Source organism: Delphinapterus leucas, chromosome 5, assembly GCF_059928025.1.
Source record: "Delphinapterus leucas isolate spDelLeu-1000000601 "Yukka" chromosome 5, BTC_Dleu_Yukka2, whole genome shotgun sequence".
NCBI lineage: Eukaryota > Metazoa > Chordata > Mammalia > Artiodactyla > Monodontidae > Delphinapterus > Delphinapterus leucas.
The window spans coordinates 129,017,718-129,032,303 of NC_143133.1; the positions used below are offsets into that span (position 1 = coordinate 129,017,718).

The window sequence follows — 14,586 nt, forward strand, 5'->3', positions numbered from 1 at the left end:
CACCTGTTTACAATATGCAGTTTATTGGGTTTTAGCATGTTCACCAAGTTGTACAACCATTACCATTACCTAGCTCCGGAACATTTTTGTCACCCCAAAAGAAACCCCATGCAGACTGGAGCTATGAGACGTGACTATACATTCCCTCCTCCTCCCAGGACCTGGCTACCACTAATCTACTTCCTGTCATTATTTGTCCATTCTGAACATTTCATACACATGGAATCACAATGTATGTCCTTTTGTGTTTGGCTTCTTTCACTTAGCATAGTGTTTTCAAGGTGAATCTATGTGATTAGCAGGTATCAGTACTTCATTCCTTTTTATAGCTGGACAATAATCCATTGTGGGTATACACCATACTTTTTTTATCTGAACAACAGTTGATGGACATTTGTGTTGTTTCCACTTTTGGGCCATTATGAATAGTGCTACAGTGAGCACTTATGTAAAAGTTTCTGTGTGGACATATGTTTTTAATTCTCAGGTATATACCTACAAGCATAAATGGCTTTTTAAAAGCACAACTTTAAAAGGGCTTTATCTTTAAAATATTTCTCATAATATATTATGGAGTTACCATACTATATCTGTTTTAAAACAATACATTAAGTTATTACCAGTTACTTATTGAAGGTACTAGTTGAATTACTTAATTTCCCTCCAGAAATCTGAGTAACACTTGGTCCTGCAGGAAGTGTGGCCTGTGTTCTATAGCTCACTGCTATTGCATGGGTGCCAGTACTCCAGCAGCATTCGGATGGGGGCATTGGGAATGCAACCCTCAACAGGATGTGGCTTAACTTTTTTGTCAGTAAATATTGCTTCCTGAAAGAATCATAAGATCATAAAGTCTTGAAATTTAAGAGCTAGCTAGGATTCTTGGAGCTCACCTAATCCAGTCCCTTTGTTGTATAGATCTTTAAACTGAGGGAGAGGTCCAAGAGGTTAAAATGCTTGCCTGGGGCTTCCCTGGTGGCTCAGCATTCGAGAGTCCGCCTGCCGATGCAGGGGACACGGGTTCGTGCCCCGGTCCGGGAAGATCCCACATGCCGCGGAGCGGCTGGGCCCGTGAGCCATGGCCGCTGAGCCTGCGTGTCCGGAGCCTGTGCTCCGCAATGGGAGAGGCCACAACAGTGAGAGGCTCGTGTACCGAAAAAAAAAAAAAAAAAAATGCTTACCTGACTTCCTAGAGCTGGTTAGAGAGCTAGGATGGTGCTGTGACTACTGAACTTCACTTTGACTCCACTCTCTGAATTTAAAGTCGTAAAACAAAAAATCAACGTAATTTATGTAGGTGGTATTTTCAGTTAAAAGTTTACAGAAAATGCTTTCAGAGTCTTTTAGGGAAAAGCTGACTATCAGCCTTATACTTATTAATTCACAGGGACAGGGAGGCAAATTAGGAGTGATACTGTCACTTTTAAAGGAAACACGGCCACTTTTAGTTTATGCATAAGGAAGAAAGAATTATAGGCATTTATAAGCTCAGACAGACATAAACAAAGGTCACCTATTCCTATTCACTTCCCTGAAGAGTTGGCCTTTTTTCTTCTCACCACATTCTAACATTTACTTACCAGTAGTTTAAAAAGAGGTATGAGGATTATACCTAATTATATTATCCAGGGGTAGCCAAATTACGCAACGGGTTATGCAGTTAATCACTTAAACCTTTTAAATGTCATGCTGGATATAGTTTATCCCTCTCACAGTGAGTCAGAAGCGGGAATGGGTTCATTCACTATTTCCAGTAAACAGCTTCCCAACAGCAGGTGGTATGACTGGTGGGAAGGGGTAGGACTGGAATGCACACTTATTTGGAGATCTCAGAAATGTACCCTTGGTCCTTACACAGGGCTGTGCACGAGGCCACAGACAGCTGAGAGTGTTGGCCGCACTGCAGCTACCCCTGCCCCCAGCTCACGAGAGGTTCACGATCCCCTCCGAGTCTGGGAATATTGCTCCCTAGCACAAAGCGGAGGACAGATAGCCTGTACAGCCCTGTGGTCCAGGCATGGGTCTCGGCTCTACCACTCTCTGTGTGATTTGGGGCACATCACCTCAGGATGCACACCCCCATCTGTAAAATTAGGGGCGTGGATAGAGTAGTTGATCATTAAAAACTCTCTTGGCTTTAAAATGCTGTGGTTCTACAACCTAGTCATTTAAGCTGTCAAGTATATTGGATGAGAAGTAGTATATAAAGATGATAAGAGCTCAGGCCTTAAAGTTATTCAGAACCATCTTTGAGTCCTGTGTGACATTAGGCAATTTACTTAACTTCTGTATGCTTTTGTTGTGTAATACTTAAAAGGGGAATGATAATACGATATAATAATAGTACCTAACTCATAGGGCTGTTGAGGGGGACATGGCATTATGAATGCAGAGTCTTTAGCACAGTGCCTGACACATCCTATGATTTAGTAATTATTTATTAGTAGTAAGTAGTAGTGTTATTTTCTTTAGGGACATTTTATCCTAATAATATACTGTTCCCTTTAAAAATATAAGAATGTAATTCCAGGAAATTTTAGTAATATTATAAAATGTGTAGAATACAGTTTTGTTTAAAAGCAGATAATTAACCCTAAAGTAAATTGGAAAAAAAACTCATTATTTAGATGAGTGAATGGTAGACATGATAGGGGAAGAAATGGGATGCAGAGGTGAAGGTTTTGGAGCAGGTAAAAGAAATCTGACTTATTTACTCCTTAGCTTTATTGTTGACTATAATCTTCCTCTTATGTATTTTCGTTCTGTCTTAATTTGGAGATAGAATCATCTATGGAAAATTGACTCAAGTTAATAGCTATTCAGAAGTGAGGCCCTACATTATTTTGTAAAAAACAACAAGATTGTTGTTTTTATTTACCATGTAGAAATAAATAGTAAATCTATCCAACCGCAAGTAAGCTGCTGCCTCGTAATCTCTGCTCTTATTTTTGCATGTACTGTTTTGGCGTGAACCGAGGACTTAGAAGCTTAATAATTTTGTAAGCAGATACTCAGATATTTTTTCTTGGGATATTGATATGCAGCTGTCACTATTTGATACGGATTATGAACAATGTGAAGGAATTTGTTTATGATAAAACACTTACAGAATCAGAACCCACTTGTAAAATACTTGGGGAAAGTTGGAAACTTCAAGTTTGGTGTTGATATCTTGGAGAATTACTATTCAATTCTCCAAAGAAGAGGTGAGGTGTCTGTGGATATGTAAATGACATGATAGCGTAGATGAGATTTTTAATAATCATCTCTGAATATATATGTCCTGTAGGTCCCATACCTACTCCATCACTGTCTTACATTACTTCACTGATGTATGTGACAAAGAAGAAAGGAAACGTTTTGACTGCTCTCTACAGTCTCACTAGCTTCTGATATGAACAACTCAATCCAGAAATGTGTTTCACTACATTGTAATTTCTGGTTTGGGTAGTGTTCTTCGGTCTCTAATGTTTCTTTTATACTTCTTTTATAGGAGGCCAATTGTAAGAACATCCTTCTAACAAAAGACTTCGTAAGAGACACACAAAAGCCATCTCCAAAAACCAAGGTAGGTTATGTCTGCTCTTTAGGCTACTGTGTGAAACGTTTAGAAAGACTCTTTATCTTCTTGGGTTTCCATGCTCTGTGGCTTGCATTTCCCTCAGCACCACACCCCCCTTTTTTTTGGACCTAGTGGTCTTAAATATACTTCTTTTTAGCGTATTTAATCCAAGGTTATATTCATCCAAAAATGCTCAGGACACTCTTATTATTTAATGGACAGTGATATTTTTTATGTTTTTATTTTTTTTACCCACTAACTTTTTAAAAATTTTATATTGGAGTAGAGTTGATTTACAATGTTTTGTTAGTTTCAGCTGTACAGCAAAGTGATTCAGTTATACATATACATATATCTATTCTTTTTCAGATTCTTTTCCCATATACGTTATTACAGAGTATAGAGTTCCCTGTGCTATACAGTAGGTCCTGGTTGATTGCCTATTTTATATATAGTAGTGTGTATATATTAACCCCAACCTCCTAATTTATCCCTCCCACCCCACACCTTTCCCCTTTGGTAACCGTAAGTTTTCTAAGTCTGTGAGTCTGTTACTGTTTTGTAAATAAGTTCATTTGCATCATTTTTTAGATGCCACATATAAGTGACATCATATGGTATTTGTCCTTCTCTGTCTGACTTACTTCAGTTAGTATGATAGTCTCTAGGTCCATCCATGTTCCTGTAAATGGCCTTATTTCATTCTTTTTTATGGCTAAGTAATAGTTCATTGTATATATGTGCCACATCTTCTTTATCCACTCCTCTTTCGATGGACATTTAACTTGCTTCCATGTCTTGGCTGTAGTAAATAGTGCTGCAGTGAACATTGGGGTGCTTATATGTTTTTGAATTATGGTTTTCTCCAGATATATGCCCAGGAGTGGGATTGCTGGATCGTATGTTAGCTATATTTTTAGTTTTTTTAAGGAACCTCCATACTGTTCTCCATAGTGGCTGTACTAATTTACATTCCCACCAACAGTGTAGGAGGGTTCCCTTTTCTCCACACCCTCTCAAGCATTTATTGTTTGTCGACTTTTTAATGATGGCTATTCTGACTGGTGTGAGGTGATATCTCATTGTAGTTTTGCTTTGCGTATCTCTAATAATTAGCAGTGTTGAGCCTCTTCATGTGCTTTTTGGCCATCTGTATGTCTTCTTTGTAGAAATGTCTGTTTAGGTTTTCTGCCCATTTTTTGACTGGGTTGTTTTTTGTTTTTTTAATATTGAGCTGCACGAGCTGTTTGTATATTCTGGAGATAATCCCTTGTTGGTTGCTTCATTTGCAAATATTTTCTCCCATTCTGAGGGTTGTCTTTTTGTTGTGTTTATGGTTTCCTTTGTTGTGCAAAAGCTTTGAAGTTTCATTCGGTCCCATTTGTTTATTTTTGTTTTTATGTTCATCACTCTAGGAGGTGGGTGCAAAAAGGTATTGCTGCAATTTATGTCAAAGAGTGTTATGCCTATGTTTTCCTCTTAAGAGTTTTATAGTATCCAGTCTTATAATTTATGTGGAAACACGGAAGACCTCAAATAGCCAAAACAATCTTGAGAAAGAAAAATGGAGCTGGAGGAATCAGGCTGCCTAACTCCAGACTATGCTATAAAGCTACAGCAATCAAAACAGTATGGTACTGGCCTAAAGACATTCTTATAGATCAGTGGAGCAGGATAGAAAGCCCAGAAATAAAACCACACACCTATGGTCAATCTATGACAAAGGAGGCAAGCATATGCAATGGAGAAAAGACAGTCCCTTCAGTAAGTGGTGCTGGGAAAATTGGACAGCCACATGTAGAAGAAGAAAATCAAAACATTCTCTAACACCATACACAAAAATAAGCTCAAAATGGATTAAAGACTTTAATGTAAGACTGGATACTATAAAACTCGTAGTGATATTTTTTAGTAGACAGTTTTACTTCTGCTCAATCAGAATTGTTCCCATTGTATTCCCTATAATATAGAGAACACTCAAGTATAATGGAAGGTTACTTCTGGGGGTAAAATAAAATGTGCAACCGTAATTTTTCTTTCACACAATAGAAATCATTTTATTGATTTTTTCATAATTATAAAAATAGCACATGGTCAGTGGAAAGTGTGTAAGCAAATTTTAACAAGAAAAATAAGAACTGTCATACATATGACAGAATAAAGGGTCTAATGTGTAAAATTTTGTTTTCTTTATTAAGAGAATTCCAAAATGCACATAGTTGTTTTGCTAGTGAAAAGAAAAACTCCATTAACCTAAAATATATCGTGAGAATTTATTTGATCATTTGTCCAGCCAGAAGAGTGATTGCATTAATTTTAGAGCCCCTTTCCAAATCTTAAATCTTTTGAGTAGAACTTCTCCTGTTTACTAGGTGTATATAATATTCCTAACTGACCACTATGATATTTATATGGCTACTTTTTTTTCCAGTTCTAAGACAAAATGTCCTCCAAACTTTCTTGTGTTCATTGTAGGCAAAATTTTAAAGGATTCTTATCTCTGGTTTTAATTGCAGGTTATTATAAAAGTAATTGCAGCTTTCTTTGAAAAGTTAAATCAAGTGAAGTAATGAGTCATTACTTAATACTTAGGGTAAGAGACTACAGTTTATTTTTAAAAGAAATACCAACATCTTTTTTTATAAAACTTGTTCCACCTTAATTTTTTTTTTTTTTGGAAAAATGTTTTAACTACTATGCATTCCTTTCCAGATTCAAACTATCTTCTGTATCTTCTTCACTGAAATATTACAGGCTTACAGAAAGCCAATTCAAATGTATAGTAGAAACTTTATTCACTGTGAATTAATAAAAATTCAGTGTCAAAATATACTCACCAAGTAAATGCATTTAAAAATATAGGATTTGAGGAACATTTTTAGGTAACATTTGCTCATTAACTCCATTTATATTGGAATATACCTACTTTTAGGTGAAGAGACTTAGATGAATCACTTCATAAATGAAAGATAATCTTGAAACCTGTCATAAAAACTGTTTGAAGAGATTCTATTACTATTATGAAATTCATCCCATTTGGAATAGTTCAGGCATATAGAGAATCAATAATTAATGTATATTGATTATCCTCTCTCAGTCTCACTGTATGGTTCATGACCAAGCTAACTCAATAGAGAAATTGGGTAATCCGTAGTTTGTAACTTTAGCTTCTCTGTGGTCTTGCATGAGCAAGTTTAAATTTACATGAGCAAACTAATCTTTGCTTAGCTCTGCTTAGTTTAGAGGTGATTAAAATACTTGTTATTTCAAATCCCCAGAAATGAGGCAGAGCATGTGAGTTGCAAGAGATTATAAGGCACTAACTCTTTCACCAAGATTGTATCTTAAGATCTTTTTTTCCGCCAGTTGATCTTTGAAAACTGAAGCTGAAAACACTTTCAAATATAGTTGGTATAAAACAGACAAACAAACAAAATGTGGTTGGTGTGTCCTTTCTAGAATGACTTAGTGAGCTGTGAGAATGATGTGTATCCTTGGTACTAATGTTACTTCATTTGGCCTCTGTAGCTCTCTTTCTCAGACATCTCTAGTTACAGCTGTATGTGTCTTGAACAGCTAAGCATTTCTGATCCCTGTATGGCTAGAGATGTAAAATGGTAACCCAGAAATGGCATTTGTCCACTGGCTCTGGAGATGTCTCTCTAGTCTAAGCCATCTGTCCCCATCTGTGTTCCCTCTGCTAGCTGTTTTATCTGCTCTTAGGCAATGGGGAGAATTGTATTTCTGTCCCTTATATAGGAAAGCCTCTTCTTGACCTGAGTCCAAGCTGGAAAAAAAAAAAATGATACCTCCATTACACAGTGCCATGACACTTCCTGGATGAGCAATGATCACCAGCCCAGCTAGCTCAAGGGCATGCTCATATAACCATTTCATGGCCAATAACTGGGTAGACTACATATGCAAACAAATAAATGGAATAGATGATACAGAAGGGAACATCAAATAGATTTTTAAAGAGGTGTAGAACATAGGCACAGCTCCTTGTAACCTAGTATAATAATGATTAGAGGAGAGGAGACAAAGTCTTTTTCTACCTAACACAAGTGCAAATGGCTCTAAATAAGCCTCACAACCCATATTCATTGGTCACAGTATAAACCCTAAAGAAGATCCAGGAACTAAGGGAAGAAAACTCTTTCTTCTCTCTCCCCTTGGGGTATGACCTAGACTTCCCACTGAATTTGCTGTGTTCTTGTTGACTTCGGTAAAAAAAAAAACCTCAGGTTCGGGCCATTGTATAAAAATAAATGTCAGATTCATTCAGTGCTGGAGTGAAAGTATAAAACAGAAGATAATCTCTTTCCTTCCTGACTTTTCTCAGTGGATAAAACTGTACTGATAAAAATTAAAATTACAAGCACATAATAGGTTTAGTCATTGCATTCTCCTACTGCTTTTATAGATGTTTCCTTTAGTAAACCAAGTCATATTAACTAAAAAATGTGTGATAAAAATAATGTAGTTATCGAGTAAGCAGTTATGTAGTAGAAGCAACTGTTAAATTATTTTTCTTTTCAGAAGTTAATGATTTCAGGGGCCATGCATCATTTATGAAGGAGGTTTTCTTCAGTAATGAAACTAGTTGTCACAGATATATTTTCTTAAATGGTTTTTAAAATGCCTATGCCTGGGCTTCCCTGGTGGCACAGTGGTTGAGAGTCCGCCTGCCCATGCAGGGGACACGGGTTCGTGCCCCGGTCTGGGAAGATCCCACATGCCGCGGAGCGGCTGGGCCCGTGAGCCATGGCCGCTGAGCCTGCGTGTCCAGAGCCTGTGTTGCGCAACGGGAGAGGCCACAACAGTGAGAGGCCCGCGTACTGCAAAAAAATAAATAAATAAAATAAAAAATAAAATAAATGCCTATGCCTATTAGCATAGTGAACTAGAAATTTAAACTAATGTAGGGTTTTGAGAAAATTGAGTGACAGTATAATTTTATTTTCAATATGCAAATTAATAGTCATTTAATAAGCATTAAATTTTACTAAAATTCTGAGTTATTTTAAAATCATTGTTAATGGATGTGAATATAGTTTATGGTGCTTTAATTAATGTATACAAACATTCTAATTAGTATTCCACTTTTTCCAGTTGACATTGTTTCACTGTTGTTTCCACACATCAGCCTACTTTGCGTACTTATTCCTTTAATAAAGGTAAATAATAGTAGTAGCAGTAACAGTGATGATGATGATGGTAGCTACGATTGATCAAGTTCCAGTCACTATACTACTTAATATATATATTTTTTAATAATCATAGCGTTTCATATGTTGTCATCCATATTTAACTATTTTGAAAATATGGAACTGCTTCTAATGATCATTAATATAAAAAGCCTTACTAGGTAAGTGTTAACAAAGAATAACTTCTGACTGTTAAACAGTATTATTTTCTTAGGTTTTATTACCTATAGTAGAATTAACAGATATGAATTGTTTTATGAATAGTGTAGCCTAACATACCATCTCTCCTCCCCACTTTGAAATTGTTTATAATTTATGCACATTATTGTAGGCTAACCACGTACCTGTATCTACACACAATATATATGATAACTTTGCAGGTTTTACAACTTTATATTAATAAAGTGTACAGTATATCACCTTCTGCAACTTTTTTTCCTGTTCAATATGCTCTATCAATATTCACTTTCAGTAAGAATAAAATACAGTTTAGGTATTCTGGGTTTTTCTAATATTTAGGTTGTCTCCAATATTCAGTTGATTTCCAATATTTTGCTATTATAAACCAACTTTAAGTGAATAATTTTCACATGACACCTTTTATGCACCTGTAGAGTAGGGTCGTAAGTAGGTACACCTTTGTCCCGGTATTGCAGATGCTCTTAAAATGTGCTAATTTAACATATTCAACAGCTGTGTGTGATTTTCGTTTTTCACATCCTCACAAATCGTTGGTAATATCAGAGTTCTCATGGTTGTTCCCCCGAATCTAATGAGTGTGGGAAGCATCTTGCTATTGCCTTAGTTTGGATTTCTCTAATTGCTACTCATCACAGAGACATTTATTTTTCACTGAATGTCCAAGTGTCTCTCCAGCGTTTCCCAGCCCCATTGCAGGTAGGTGAGGCCAGTCAACTACTTTTGGCCAGTAGGCTGTGAGCAGAAGCGACAACTGTCATTTCAGAGGTAGAAATTCAAAACTTTTCCATCCCTTTCTTACAGTACATTAACTGGACAGTGGAGCATGGGTCCGCAGAGCGGCCTGTCAGCTTGCATTGGATCTATGTCATGACTGAAAAACAAACCTGTTTTGTTACGCCACTGAGATTTCTGAGTTAATTTGTACCTTCCCTATAATGTAGCCTACCACGCGGACAGCGTGTATTTCATGTGTTTGTTTTCATATGTTTATTAAACTTTGGTCATATCTGTGTTTATTACTCTGTGTACTGCTTTCTCCTACTGTTGCAAATTTTGCTATTGGGTTGTTTGCTTTTTTCTTAATGATTTGTAAGAGTTTGCTAGCTATTGTCAGCTATATGTGTTCCAAATACTTTCACCCAATTTTCTGGGTTTTTTTTTTTTTTCATATAGAATACAGTGTCTTTTAATGTTTGAAAGTTTTTTACTTCAGTGAAGTCTTTAGTGTTTGTGCTTTTTTACATCTTGTTTAAGAAATCCTCACCTACTTTGAGATCACTTAGAACGTCTTTTTTATTATTTTCCAAAAGTTTTAAAGTTTGCTTTATATATATATAGGTCTTAATCATTCAAAATTGAATTTTATGTAAAGCATAAAGTAGGAATCTCATTTTATATGTGAAAATCAATCAACTCAGCATATTTATTCAATAGTTCGTCTTTCCCCCACTTCTTGAAATAGCATTTCCATTATATATCAGATGTTTTTATGTCTCTTTCTGGACTGTACTATTTGTTGCTTTTTCTGTGTGTTTATCTTATGTCATTACCACAGTGTCTTAATTAGTGATATCTGGTAGAATAAGTTTCTTCAACTTTGTTTTTCTTCTTGAAAATTATCTTGGCCATTCTTGGTCCTTTGCTTTTGCAGTTGAATATTATCAAGTTTCACGAGAAATTTTATTTAGAATTTAAATTGAATTGATAGATTAATTTCCTGAGCATTGGTATTTTATCCATGACCATCATGTAAGTTTCCATTTACTCAGGTCCTCTTTAATGTCTTTTGATTTTTAAAAAATTATCATTTTCTCCTAGATCTCCATTTTGTAGATATTATAAATGGAGTACTTACTATGTCTTCAAACTTTGCTGCTGACGTTTAACGTTGGAACTGACTTTTACCATTGACTTTATATCTGAAAACTTTGCCAAATTCTCATAATATTTTGTAAGCAATTCTGTTTGACTTCATTTGGAGGCAGTCATGTCATGTGGAAATAATGAGCATCATTTATTCCTTTTCAAGCCTTTTATCATTTAATATCTTTTTTTCTTGTGCTACGTTCCAGGACTCCCAGTATAAGGTTAAATAGAAATGATAGCATGCCTTCTTGAGTTGCTTCCTGATTTTAAGGGAAGTTTTCTACATTTTACTTTTACATATTATAATTGCATTTATCTTCTTTCTTTCTTTCCTTTTTTTGGGGAGGGGGCGGGTAATTCTTTTGAAATGCCAAGCACATAGCCGACCTCCAATAAAATCTTGAAAATGAACACATAAATATTTGCTTCTTGTTTTTTTTGTTTCATATGAAAGTAGTTAGTGTCCGTATGTTTTCATGCATTTTTTTCTTCACACATACACTCATTAGGTTTATGGTGTTTACTTTAGGTCTTTGGTAGGTATGTTTTATAAATTTATATTTTGCTAAGAATTTTTATTTTGATTGAATGTTAAACTTTAGCAAATATTCCTTTGATTTCTGTTAAGATAATTGCATGGTTTTTCTCCCATTTTCTTTTATTGTGGAGAGTCATATTCATAGACTTTCTAACCTTAGACCAACAGTGCATCACTGGAATAAACCAGTTCTGAACCTGGCCCTGATACCTATTTTTAAACACCTTGAAAGTTTTGGATAGCTGATATTTTGTTTAGTATTTTTGCATCTAGGTTAATAAATTTTTTTGTTTTGTCAACTTTTGGTATAAAGTTTGCGCTATGTTAATAAAATGAAATGAGGAGAGCCTTTTGTAATCTGTGAAACAATTTAAGAGGAGGATTATCAGTTCCTGCAATATTTAGCAGAATGTGCCTAGGTCTAGTGAGGTTTATTGATTTATTTGTTTTTAATTTTGTTTTGTTTTTTAAATTTGTTTTGGTAAGTTGATCTTTAACTACTGATTCAGTTTATTTTGTGCCTATAGTCCTATTCGTGTTTTTAATTTATTTTATTTTTTGTTTTATTTTTTTTGTCTGTGTTGGGTCTTCATTGCTGCGTGCAGGCTTTCTCTAGCTGCAGCGAGTGAGGGCTACTCTTCCTTGCGGTGAGTGGGCTTCTCATTGTGGAACTTTTGTTGCGGAGTATGGGTTCTAGGTGCACAGGCTTCAGTAGTTGCAGCGAGCAAGGCTCAGTAGTTGCAGCACACGGGCCATAGAGCGCGCGGGCTTCAGTAGTTGTGGTATGTGGGCTCAGTAGTTGCGGCACCAAGGCTCTCGGGCATGCGGGCTTCAGTAGTTGTGACACGCAGGCTCAGTAGTTGTGGCTCGCAAGCTCTAGAGCACAGGCTCAGTAGTTGTGGCACCTGGGCTTAGTTGGTCCGCAGCATGTGGGCTTTTCCTGGACCAGAGATTGAACCCGTGTCCCCTGCATTGGCAGTTGGATTCTTAACCACTGCGCCACCGGGAAAGTCCCTCATATTTTTTATTTATTCTGAATTATTAGTTTTTAATTGAAGTATAGTTGATTTACAATATTATATTACTTTCAGGTGTACAGCATAGTGATTTGATACTTTTATAGATTATACTCCATTTAAAGTTATTATAAACTATTGGCTGTATTCCCTGTGCTGTACAGTATGTCCTTGTAGCACATTTATTTTATACACAGTAGTTTGTACCTCCTAATCCCCTACCCATAGCTTTCCCTTCACCCTTTCCCTCTCCCTACTGGTAACTACTGGTTTGTTCTCCATATCTGTAAGTCTGTTTCTGTTTTGTTAATTCATTTGGTTTATTTTTTATATTCCACAAGTAAGTTGTAACAGAGTATTTGTCCTTCTCTGTGTGACTGACTTCACTAAGCATAATACACTTTAGGTCCATCCATGTTGTTACAAATGGCAGAATTCCATTCTTTTTTAAGGCTGAATACTATTCCATTATCAATATATATATATGTGTGTGCGTGTGTGTGTGTGCGTGTGTGCGTGCACACGCACATCTTTATCCATTCATCTGTTGATGGACTCTTAGGTTGTTTCCATGTCTTGGCTATTGTAAATAATGCTGCTATGAACATTGGGGTGCATGTACCTTTTCAAATAAATGTTTTTATTTTCTTTGGGTATATACCCAGGAGTGGAATTCCTGGATCATATAGTAGTTCTATTTTTAGTTTTTTGATGTTATCTTTTCTAGGAAATTGTCTATTTTAATTAATCAGCATAAAATATTTTAATGTTTCCTCTTATTTTTGAAATCAATATTTCATCTGTAGTTATAGTCTTTTTTTCATTTTTAATATTTTGGGACATTTTCTTTTTTGCTTTTGATTAGGCTTGCTAGAAATTTGTCTATTAGTCTTTGCAGCTTTTAGTTTTACAGATTCTCTACTGTAGCTATTTCCTGTTTCATCGATCTCTGCTATTATTTCCTATTTTCTCTATATCTGTTATTCAAATGGTAGATTTTTTTTCCTAATGTCTGTCACCTTTTCCTCCATAGACATATATTTTAATACATTTTCCATGTGATGTGATACTGAAACTCGATAACCAGTTCTTTTAAGTGTATTTGCTCTGTTTATTGACAGCCTCTTCTGTGTTGAGTGTCTTTATTACATTAGAGAGCTCTTTTAGAATCATGTCATTTTCTTCCTTCCTTTTTTGGCAATACTTTCACAATGTCAGGCACATAGTGAATGCTCAGTAAATACCTGAGAAAGAACAAATAAATCAGTCAGTTTTTTCTCTTATTTTATATGAAAGCAGTGAGTGTCAGTGTGTGTGTTTTTTGGGGGGAGGTTAAAGAGAATTTGCTCTTGTAAAAATCTAGTAAAATTTAGTACATTTTTCCTTTGGAAAGGGTTCAATAACCATTAAATACATAATTATTTCTGGAATTTAAGAATCTGGGTTTTATGTGTTTCTTTTCCTGATTTGTCTCTTTAGAGCTTTTCTTATAATAATTTCCCATCTGTTTTCTCTGCCCCCATATGTTTGTATATATGAATGTATGTTTACTTCACTAGATAGAAAATGTTCCGTATTTTTCCGTCTCCCCTATAGGTGCTGGGTGATAAAATTCTCTTCCTTTTTTGCCTCTTTCATTATCTTGGGAAATCACTTTTCAAAGCTATCTCTTCAGTGTTAAGAAGCATAAAAATTGTAAAAGTGAATAACTTTGTTCATTTATTACTACAGTTATATCTATGACTAAATCTTTTATTTTTTACAAGCATATTCTTTCTTTAATCTCTCTAGAATTAATGACATGTAGATTTAGTTATTTGGATAGTGTTTCCTATGTTCTGTGATATTTTATAACATATATATATACTATTGTGTAAAAAATAATACAGGGTTAAATAGTTATTTTAAATAATAATGCAAATATGATGGTATTTCTGGGTGTACCTGCCTAATCTCTTAATCTAATAACTTGGCTCATTTAACCTCTATATTTAGCCTCTTTCCAGATGGTATAAGCTGAAGTGACCCCAGGCCAAGGAATGCAAGGACCTCTATGAAGTATCTCTAGACTAGCGCTGCTGTGGCACACAGGGCATAGCTGACTGGACCCACTGGTCCTGAGTACCCAGCTTCCTAAGACTGGGTATAGAAACCTGATCCCTGACTTTCCCCAGCCAAAATCATGTCCTCTTG

At 35.6% G+C, this 14,586-nt stretch overlaps 1 protein-coding gene across 8 annotated transcripts in view; it reads left to right on the forward strand.

Moving 5' to 3' along the window:
• The window catches only part of FAM13A (family with sequence similarity 13 member A), a 354,033-nt gene that overhangs the window by 167,761 nt on the left and 171,686 nt on the right, over window positions 1-14,586 (forward strand). For 7 of the 8 annotated variants that reach the window (XR_016393409.1, XM_089912479.1, XM_022582319.3 and 4 more), the window contains one exon: window positions 3,494-3,568. Coding sequence is in view for 5 of the 8 variants with exons in the window: in XM_089912479.1 (XP_089768605.1) it covers window positions 3,494-3,568 (75 nt within the window). In the remaining 3 variants the exon portion in view is untranslated. Of the gene's footprint in view, window positions 1-3,493; window positions 3,569-14,586 lie in introns of those variants that run through there. The other variant, XM_089912481.1, reaches the window with a different exon arrangement.